This window comes from Gymnodraco acuticeps, unplaced genomic scaffold (assembly GCF_902827175.1).
Source record: "Gymnodraco acuticeps unplaced genomic scaffold, fGymAcu1.1, whole genome shotgun sequence".
NCBI lineage: Eukaryota > Metazoa > Chordata > Actinopteri > Perciformes > Bathydraconidae > Gymnodraco > Gymnodraco acuticeps.
Genome location: NW_022991435.1, coordinates 896,629 through 906,975, shown reverse-complemented (window position 1 = coordinate 906,975; position 10,347 = coordinate 896,629). Strand labels below are relative to the sequence as shown.

General features: G+C 38.5%; 1 protein-coding gene across 2 annotated transcripts; it reads left to right on the top strand.

The window, feature by feature from the left end:
* Positions 1–917: 917 nt before the first annotated feature.
* Positions 918–9,582, top strand: LOC117532569 (protein FAM102B-like). Of its 2 annotated transcripts, XM_034195902.1 has the most exons (12): positions 918–935; positions 1,770–2,051; positions 3,875–3,995; positions 4,251–4,280; positions 4,735–4,851; positions 5,324–5,370; positions 6,814–6,917; positions 7,235–7,330; positions 7,443–7,635; positions 7,808–7,944; positions 8,473–8,536; positions 8,748–9,582. In XM_034195902.1, exons 2-12 carry the CDS (start codon positions 1,906–1,908, stop codon positions 8,788–8,790), a joined length of 1,098 nt encoding a protein of 365 aa, XP_034051793.1. In that variant the 5' UTR covers positions 918–935; positions 1,770–1,905; the 3' UTR covers positions 8,791–9,582. The 2 variants fall into 2 exon arrangements, with proteins under 2 accessions (XP_034051793.1, XP_034051792.1); XM_034195901.1 differs by lacking the exon at positions 918–935 and having other exon boundaries at positions 1,726–2,051.
* Positions 9,583–10,347: the final 765 nt, after the last annotated feature.

Genomic DNA, 10,347 nt, shown 5'->3' with positions numbered 1-10,347 from the left:
ATGATGCCACTTCTGTGCATTTATCATAGACTTAATGTACAGATTGTTTTAGATTAACCACACAACAGTATATAAAGTGGATAACATTTGAGCCAGCCGCTAAAACATTAAAATGTTGCCTACATATATATTCTTTATTTTTCAATTCAAAGTGTGTTCAAACAAATTTAAACCAAAAAATCTTCCTCATTAATGAAGTTATATACGACGAGTTACTTTGTCACATTTCCGACATTTGACACTAGGGGGGGTTACTTGTCAGAAATGTGTTCTATGTGGTCTATTTAGTCTAAATGATGTTCTCCTTAATTTTCCAAAAGTAGAAATGGGTCCGGGTTCTTATGTGCTAAGCACAGTCTCGGAAGTAACGCGTTACTGTAACGCCGTTATTGTTGGCAGTAACTAGTACTCTAACGCATTACTTTTTAAATTCAGTAACTCCGTTACCGTTACTACATGGTGCGTTACTCCGTTAGTTTTTTTTATATAGTCAACAGCCAGGCGAACAGAGATGAGAACTGTACTTAAGTACAGTACTTGAGTAAATGTACTTAGATACTTCCTGTGTCACATGCGGAGACGGGCTGTGGGCGTGTTTGTGTTGTTTACTAACAAGACTATCATGGCGGCGGCGGAGCTCAAGTCTAGTTTCTCCACCTGGAGATATTCTCACTATTTCACTTTTGTCGAGCACAAAGAAAAGAACGTTTTAGTTAAATGTAAGTTGTGTCTTGGCGGGTCAAAGATCCTATCTACTGCCCAAACCAGTAATTCAAATCTCTTAAAACATCTGCAAAAACAACATGCTGGGACGAAGCTAGTAGCTAAGACCACAGAGACTCAGCCGACGCCACTCCACCTCCACCTAAGCAACAGCGGCTGTATTTTAACCAAGGGACTGCTATCCAGGGAAAAGTCGATAAAGCCATTGCACGGTATGTTGTAGAACACATGCAGGCTATTGCTACAGTGGAGTCACCCGCTTTCAGGGAGCTAGTTAGCATGATAGCATTTCCGGGCGGCACACGGCATATGGGACGGAAAACTTTTTCCAACTACCTGGAGAAAGAATATACAAAAATGGAAAGCCAGCTAATATCGATGCAATCCAGATTGCATATAAGGCATGTCAAGTTGATCAAGAGATTGTATTATTCTCCAATGCAATAACAGTACTGAAATGAAGGATATAAGGGCATTAATGGGAGCCCTTTTTGCAAGTAACGCATTACTTTTGGGTGTAAGTAAAGTTACTGAGTTACTTTTGACATGAAGTAACTAGTAATGGTAACTAGTTACTGGTTTTCAGTAACTAGCACAACACTGGTTAAGCATAATGCTTTACTGAATATTCAATGGAATGTATGGCGTAGCCTATTACCTTCTTTTCAATTACAGATAACAAACATAGGATAATTAAAAAGTATTTTGATTGGTAGTATTTAAAAGTGTTATTCCTGAGTGGCCATGTGCTTATTTAGCATGTCTTCCATCATTTCTTCTTATGGTCACATCAGAGCCGAATATATGGCTCTGGGTCACATGCCTGCTGAATAGTATCCCTTCTGTTTATTGGAACCACTTCTCCTAAACACTTCAGTGGTCAGGGTAATAGGTTCACTTTAGGGCATTAAATATGAATGAGTTTCAGAAGTGAAGTACAGGCTACAACTGTTACAATCGTGACCTGGGTATTTCTCCTTTCTCCAGGCCTGCATTGTCCAATCAAACGGTGGAATTTCCCTCACGTCACGTATTATATTTTTCAGTGGGTGGAGAAGCGGATTTGAACTTTGAGTCGTGTCTGTCTGCAGACTGCAGCAACAAGCAGCAGCTGGGAGACGAGGAGGAGCAAAGAAAGTGTTCAGTTGAGGATTTACCACGACTGTCAGCGACGTTTGGGATATGTCGTTCATTCTATTGAAGAAAAAGAAATTTAAATTTAAAGTAGACTTCGACTTGGAGGAATTGTCCTCTGTTCCCTTCGTAAACGGAGTTTTATTCTGTAAAGTGAGACTGGTAGATGGAGGCTTTGCCGAAGAGTCGTCTCGGTAAGAATGTTTTTTCTATTTATAGCCACGGTTCCCTGGTTGTTCCAACATGCTAAAATTACTTTTAGGTTGAGCTTGTTTTTAGCCATTTTTAAGTCCGTGTTCAGGTTTATATGGACATTTTTTAAACATTTACTGTCACGGGTTTGCTCCTTTGTTGGCAACAGCATTCCTTGACTTTCAACGATCAACGTTAACTTGGTTAGCCTATGTGCTGTTAACGTTGACTAACAGTAGCTAGGTTAACGCTAACTAACTAATACTTCAAGAGTTTACAATGTGCTGCTGAGCTGCTGTGTTAGGAGATATAGCCCTACAACCAGGAAGATGAGATTTACACAATATTAATAGAGCCAGAGCTCGCTAATTTGTTAAAAAATATAATGTAGGGTTATGTTTCAATCGAAGGAAGTTCATGTGTGTTCCGTTAACTTATGTACACTGTTGATCAAAGTAGTTGCTAAGCAACAAGTAGATACTGTGAGTGAGACTGCAGTAGCCTACAGTATTTACTAGTGTTGGAAGAAGTACTCAAATCCTTTACTTTAAAATGAGAAATACTATGGTCCTAAAATACTCCATTACAAGTAAAAGTCCTGCTTTTAAAATGTTACTTAAATGTACAAAAGTATAAGCATCAAAATGACCCGTTTCAGAACAATAAAGAACATGATTTGTATCAGTTTAAATGTAGGCTACTTCAAGAATCAAAAGTAAATGTACTCGTTAAGCCTGATATCTATTTCTACATTATTATTGTTATTGTATAATCCTGTTTTTATACATGTAAGATAATTTTAGTATGGTAGTTTGTGAGTGTTGACCAAATGTAGGCCTAGATACTTGAAATACTGTGTAGTACTACAGTAGCCATACTGCTTTATACCATATCCGCATATCATGTGTTTTATATGTACAAAGTAACTGCAACTGAGTGTCAAATACATGTAGAGTGGAAGTATAAAGGAGCATGAAATAGAAATACTCAAGTAAAGAACAAATATGTCAAAAAAAGTACAAAACTTGAGTAAATGTACTTTTTTTCACTTTTCACCACTGCTTACTAATAATATTATTATATTTGGGATTGTGTTATACAGCAGACTCCTTATAGTGTGTAATTTGTAGCAGGCTCATTTTCTCTTTTAGTCAGTTTTATATGCAGGGTATCTGATATTACTTGTATGTATGGCAGTTAGAACCAAAGCATTTTCTTCCAATGAAAGAAGCGCACAAGGTTTGGGGATGGTGATTATAAGTGCGTGTAACGTTACTGTAGCATTTAAATGAGTCACTATGGAAAGAAAGACAGGCATAGCACATGTCTAACCCTCATTGCTTTGCCATGGTTACTCTCCGTTTCCAAACACTGTGTCTCACTTTTACCCTGCTCCAACCACAGCTGCATCCTCTGTTTTGAATACAAGAATATTGTCAATCTTGTGTGTGGTACAGGGGCGAACGGAAATTCTTATTTTCACATAATTCCTATTTACAATTGTTATTTTCCTCCAAAGCCTGTTTTATTCTGAAACATCCAAATGTCAAGTGAGAATTGGACTAACATAACAGCACACATTTAGATCCTGACCAGGTGGAATAAGCTGATGTTTTCGAGTGAATAAATATAATTTTAGTGTATATATATATTCCTAAAAAAAAGATATAATCTTCCTCTTTCTTGATGCTCTGCGTCATACAATTGGATGGTAAACTATCATAAATCTGAAAGAGTTGGGATATATATTTGTTCGTTAATCATTATGCCTTTGTGTTTTTGTTTCTGTATGAAGAAGTGTTTCTAAATGTGTTATCTCTCACAGGGAGCAAGTCCAAGCCAACTGTGTACACTGGAGGAAGAGATTTTCCTTTGTGTGTAAGATGAGTGCCAATGCTGGAACAGGTGTACTCGACCCCTGTTTGTGCCGGGTGTCTGTGCGCAAGGTACAGGACATTTTCTCTGCCGTCAAGCTCTATTTTGTTGACACCACAAAAAGACATAGTGGCAATTTTCCAAAACAGAGTCCAGATAGTTAACTGTGAATGTGCTAAGAAATGTTTATGTAGCCTACATGAGACCAGGAGCACTGTTAATGTGTAACCATACAAGCTTGGTGCAGCCAGTGGTCATTCTACAACGACTCATACATTTTTTTTTAAATGTAAACAGTATATAACTTTCCCTTTTTGTCATTTTAGGAAGTGAAGGGTGGAAAGACCTTTGCAAAGGTAAGGTGTTCTTGAGTCTGTTGACCATTTTGTTGTAAACATAGCAGCTTACGGGCCAGATATCCATTAGAGGAGTCTTATCATAAAATGTATGTGATAAAAGTCGGCCTCTATGTGTGAAGGTGACCTTAAGTGAGGTGAGTCTCACAATGAATGTTTTTATTTCTAGCTTCCGGCTTTGGTTACTGATTGCAAAATCTCTAAATCAAAACTAAGGCTCTGTTAACCAATAACTTAAATGATGAGAAGAATTAGTTTGTCTGCTTTCTCAGGAATGTAAGGTCCCGTCGCATGTGGTGTGTTTCTAAAAACCTATGCTGGGCTGGATTTTTTTTAAACAAATACTACTGTATGTTTTATAGGATGATGCTGTATGTACAGATACCTTGTTAGTGCTCACACTTTAACAGAGATCACACTGTTGTAACTGCTTGGTCTTTATACCCCTGTGCAGCTGGGCTTTGCTGACTTGAACCTGTCTGAGTTTGCTGGGTCTGGCAGCACCACACGACGGTGTCTCCTAGAGGGATACGACACCAAGAACACCAGACAGGACAACTCAATTCTAAAGGTGTGGTAGTGTTTAAACGCAAAGCTCCACAATCCTCCGTTCAATATTGTTTGAAATGGAATTAGAATTCTCTCCCACACTGGCAATGTTCTGCTAAAGTCCAAGCTTTTAGAAAAGCATAGAAAAGCCTAAAACCTGTTCTTGCTCAACTGTGCCACTCTACATGAAGTCATCCATTCCTGAGTTCATCAGTAGAAGATGACAAAACGTTGGATTTATGTACTGAGTGGAGCCGTGGCATTCCCCACCGACAGTTGATGCTACACATGTCTGAGCTTGTGATCTATAAGCTGCCTGAGCCATGGGAATGCATTTTAGACATTCCTTCAATGGACTAACATTTCACAACATTTTATTCCAACCCTTTGTTAAAAGTAACCCTCGTAAACCACACTACGTCGTAGCTTTTTCCCCATCTTACAAATACAGATGCTTGTCAGCCTAAAACCAACATATTTTGTTCTGTTTACAGGTTGTCATCACCACACAACTTATGTCTGGAGACCCCTGTTTTAAAACGTAAGAGCTCCTTTTAACCATATTATAAATCAGTATAGTGTCATTACTCATAACACTGGAGACGTGTCTGTTATGTTGATTGTATTTGTGGTCAAAAAGGAAGTATGCCTCTGCATCCGACTACAGAGGAAACTGTTCTCGTCACGTCCTGTCTGTCATCAAAGTGACCCAACACTGATGTCTTATATCACATAGATTTCAAATAATTTAATGATAAATAAAAATACTGAGTTGTCAGAGTTATCAGATGCTTATCTGAGAGCTAATAAATCCTCAGTCAGACATTGATGTGCCTAACCCTGATAGTGAACAACAGCTGATGTGTGATCAGCTCAGCCCAGATGGTTTTTTCTCTGTACGTAGAGATGTTTGTCAAAGACATGATGTAACAACACTCTCCTGCCAATGTGCAAGCTGTTAACTTTCTATAACCAGTCTTTCCCTGTTACTACTCCCTCTCAGTGTAATAGTAGACACACTGCTGCCTAGGAGATGTCTCAAGTGTAATCTTAATAGCAGGGCTAGTCATTCAGCCCACGGGGTGTTAGTCATCGTGTGTGTGTGTGATGAAACGAAGGAGATGACACTTTTGTTTTTTATGATTTGCTGACTGTCCGCCCTCATTCCTTTATTTAGCATAGCCTCTCAGTAGCACATATACGGGGTTTCCTGTGATAAGGTCCGGTATATAAAGTAATCCTATATCTGTCCACAATACCACATATGATACGATATTGTCAGATCAAGTATAAAATGTTTCTTGCATCACAGCAGCTCAATTTGCAAAATGAACAATATTAAGACAATGAACCAAACATAAGAAACTAACTAATATAGTGATAACCTAGCCACTTACAACAGGATGTGATGCATTTAAATAACTGCACTTGAGTTACACAAGTTCTACATTTAAAAGTCTGTTTGATGAGTGTTCTCGTTACTTTAGTTATAGGCTCTTGAAAAAGAGATCTTTTGATCTCAAGGGGCTTTCACCTGGTTAAATAAAGGCTACAAACAATAGGGTCATTGTGTTTTGCCTGTGAAGCAGAGGAATTAGCAGATTTTGATATTGCATTTAACAAGATTGTATGCTATCCACTCATCAGTATAGGTACAACATGCCCAGGTACAGGTTTAGTAAACTTAAGGAGCACGAAAAGAGTCTAAATGAAGGTTTTCTACATAAACCAGAGTGATTTGGTCAGCACTATAGATTTTGAAGGAGTCGATCCCAGAAAATCACTGTGCATTCTGTATTCTGTAACTTAAAGTGACCAAAGTCCATAACTGTTGGTCCTTCGTGTGGGCTTTAATCAGACTATGGTCCGATAACTGTGTCTAACATAAGAGCATTTGAAGGAGCTGCTTTCTAACAACACTGAGCGATGCGTGTTACACCACCCTGCTCCTCAGTAACATCACTCTCTCTCGTGTTCCCTTTAGTCCCCCGTCTACTGCCATGACCCTGGGAAACCCACAGGCTGAAGCAGAGTGTCTTCTTGAGGACAGGAAGGGAGGGGACGTGCACATATTCCATTCACTAACTGGTATGTAAATACACACTCTAAAGAGTTTTCTGCCAGGTTATCATTTTAGTTTCTATGTTCTTGACAGAAGCAAACAAGCAGCTTTCGTTGTCAACACTTTTGAAATGGTCCTTTTAAAGAACCATAGTCAACAGTAACAATTTTAAATGAATTCAATGTTCTTTTTCACAAGCCTATGATGATTTACCAAAGATGTGACTCCACTAGCTTTTTTGTTTACCTCAAATAAGAAACATTTCCTCTGAATATAAGTTGTAGCTGTGTCATCTTGTGATTTTTAGTTTCACCACTGAGTGTTTGTGTCTTTTATCATTTAGGTTCTACAGTTAAGTCCGTTTCTGTCCCAGAGGAGTTGGTAGCGTACGGCCATTCAAGAACACCCAGCTATGCAAGTGAGAAGTCAAAAATCTCAGGTACCAATCCAGGGACACATAATATATTATTCCCATAAGCCACTTTTTAACCACACCAGATACACAAATCACTGGCATGACCTTAATGTTTTCACTCTCTCCTTACTTTTAGGTTACAGTTCAAATCACTCCAGTTTAACAGATCTGTGCCATCGGAGGAGCGGGTCAGGGGGTTCTGCCTCCACAGGCATCGGCAGCATCCTGGAACCCAGTGACCAGCAGGGGGAGAGCAGGACGACTCCCCCCGCCTGTGCAACCTGTCAACATGCATCTGAACACCCCTCTACCCCAGCTAAAATTCATAGGTAAAGTTTTTTCCCCTTTTATTTTCAAACCTTTATTTTCCAAACTGCTTTCCATAATGATCATTGTGAACAAACCTTGGTAACGGTTTTTATGACCCACTAAATATATTGTATATTTTCGTTATGCAGCACATTTGTGTAATATTCCACTCTTTGTCTGTTTCTATATTAGACATCCAGTCAAGCAGAACTCAATGGAGAATCAGCTGAAGAGAGTTGATGCCACCAGGGTGGATGCTGATGACATAATAGATAAAATCCTGCAGAGCCAGGATTTCAGCAGCGGTTTCTTGGACTCCAGTGCAGAGGGTGTGTACATCTAATCTGTGATTTAGTGGACCTATGCAGGCGGACTTAGAAAGTTGCCTAACATCCTGCTGGTGGGATCAAATTACTTTGGGGTGTTGCAATGTTACAACGCAACGCCTTTAAGTACTTCCTTCAATGGATTAAAAATTATTAAATGTTTATGGTGGCAAACCATAAAATGGAAGCCAAATGGAACCATACCTTAGTTACCTTCCATTTTAAGTATTATAGTATATTTGATAAAGGGTTCAAGTATTAAGATTGAATATAATTTCTATGAATACCACAAGGACAGTTTAACCTCACTGATAGGCAAGCACACACTGTGTCTGCCGTGCTACTTACCCCTGTCTTTAAAGCCATTGAGACTGATGTTGCATACATTTTTTATGTGAAAGTGTGTCTTTTGATTGTGTTTCTTAACCATCAACTATTTCCCTGAATATTCTTCAAAAGGTCTGACTCAGACTAGCTACTACATCCCCCTAATGTGTATGTGTGTGTTTGTGTATTTATTTATTTCTGCAGAGGAGGGGCTAAGCTTGTTTGTTGGTCCTGGTGGGAGTACAGCCTTGGGAAGCCAGCACATGAGGTGGGTGTTATGTAATTGTGGATTGTTGGTGCTACAAAGCAGACATTAACTACTTATCTAAATTCATTTCAAATGTGCTGAATGGGAACCCGAATGAGGAATATACTCATCATGCGTTGAATGCTCTTTCAGTTTCACATCATAATCTTAGTTCTACATATAAAAGCCCCTTCATTTCCTGTCATGTAACACATTGCATATTCTCTTTCAGGGTTGCAGCTGGAGCCTTTGAGCAGGTGGTGATCAAGCGCTAGGCTTTAGGAAGCATGTGACTGTCAAAGGGTGCCATGTTACACTGAAGCGGGAGGACACAAGACTGGAGAGTTGTAGAGGTGCCATCAGAACTTGATCCTGCCTCACTCCAGGAGATTTCATTTCTCCAAGTCAGTTCTCTGCATCTGACCTACAGTGTCTGTAGACCAGGCGAGCTCCCTAGTGTTCAAGAAGTGGAGGTGAAGGCCACATACATTTTGAACATCTTGGTGCTGGGGTAACTAATGTACTGACATTTATGTGGGTGTTCTTTTATGAAAACTGAAAGGTTTAAGTACTGTAATTCAACACATATTGTTCACCCATCTTGGTGAGCTTTAACCTGTAAAGGGGTTTCTCTGCTATTTAAAAAAACAACAACTTTTCTTATGGTTGATTTGTATTCCTCAGTTTAATTGTATTGTGTTTGGCTGGAGGGGGGACTTAGTCGGTTCCTTGAAGTCCCATACATCTAAAGTAGTACACATCTGACATTGTGACATTTAAAGTGGTGGAGAGATGACTGCTATTTAAATACCATGATCTTTTGATGGTATGATTTCTATTTGTCTGAGCATGTGCCTTTGTCTGTTGTCTTTGAAGCGATGAATTTATTTTTTATCAGAGATTTCGTAAATATATATTTGCTGCCACTTAAGAAGTTATATCTAAACTATGTAGCCTACATAATGAAAGTCATATGTGTAAAGCCCACAATGTTTTTTAAGATATCTATAGTTTGTTTTTTTAAATGTTTTATTTCAGGCCAAATAAATCATACATTTCGAAAAAAATTGCTCTTTGTGTAACCTTTTGTTCTGCTGTTTTTTTGCAGTAGGGATGCCATAGAACATTTTACACAACATTAAAATAAACGTTTTGATACTTTTGCTATTTTTTCTTCATCTTCTAGGCAATTATTTATTCTAGAGTCCATGACACATTTGTAATATTTGTTTACACTTTAAAATTAACAAATTACATAAAATAACCAAAAGACAGAGCATTTAACATTAAGGGGATACCAGACAACTAACTCAATGAGATGTATATATTGATATTATGATATTATTACCATGTAGTATAACACGCCATATTAAATATGTAAATATCACGAAAATGGAAGCTTAACCCTTCTCTTGCGTTAGGTCATACCCCCCTTCCCATACAATTTTCGCTCAAAATTGACCAGTGTGTTTTGCAGTGATATCTCTGGAACCCCTTATCCAATTTTGATGATTGACATCTCATTTGAACAGTCAAAGCAAGTAGAATCGAGGGGTGACAGACAGAATGACACCAGGGGTGAATTTCATGTTATAATTGTGTGTGTATATGTTTTCCATCTGCAGGATGAACATAATACACTCATACCCATTCATTTCCTTTGGCGGACAATTCTGACCGAAAACATCATGGGTCACTGTTGAATAAATCACTAAAAAAATCAATGCAAGTGGTGATCATCAATTGTATATGTTCAGAGGCCTAGTGTGGAGGATAACATAAGGTATTGAGGCAATTGGATGAAAAACACAATATTTATGACCAAAAACAAA

Coding starts and splice junctions, on each gene's coding strand:
- LOC117532569 (XM_034195902.1), top strand. CDS start 1,906: ATGTCGTTCATTCTATTGAAGAAAAAGAAATTTAAATTTAAAGTAGAC. Junction 4,852..5,323: donor AGGACAACTCAATTCTAAAG/GTGTGGTAGTGT, acceptor TTCTGTTTACAG/GTTGTCATCACCACACAACT. Junction 8,537..8,747: donor TTGGGAAGCCAGCACATGAG/GTGGGTGTTATG, acceptor ATTCTCTTTCAG/GGTTGCAGCTGGAGCCTTTG.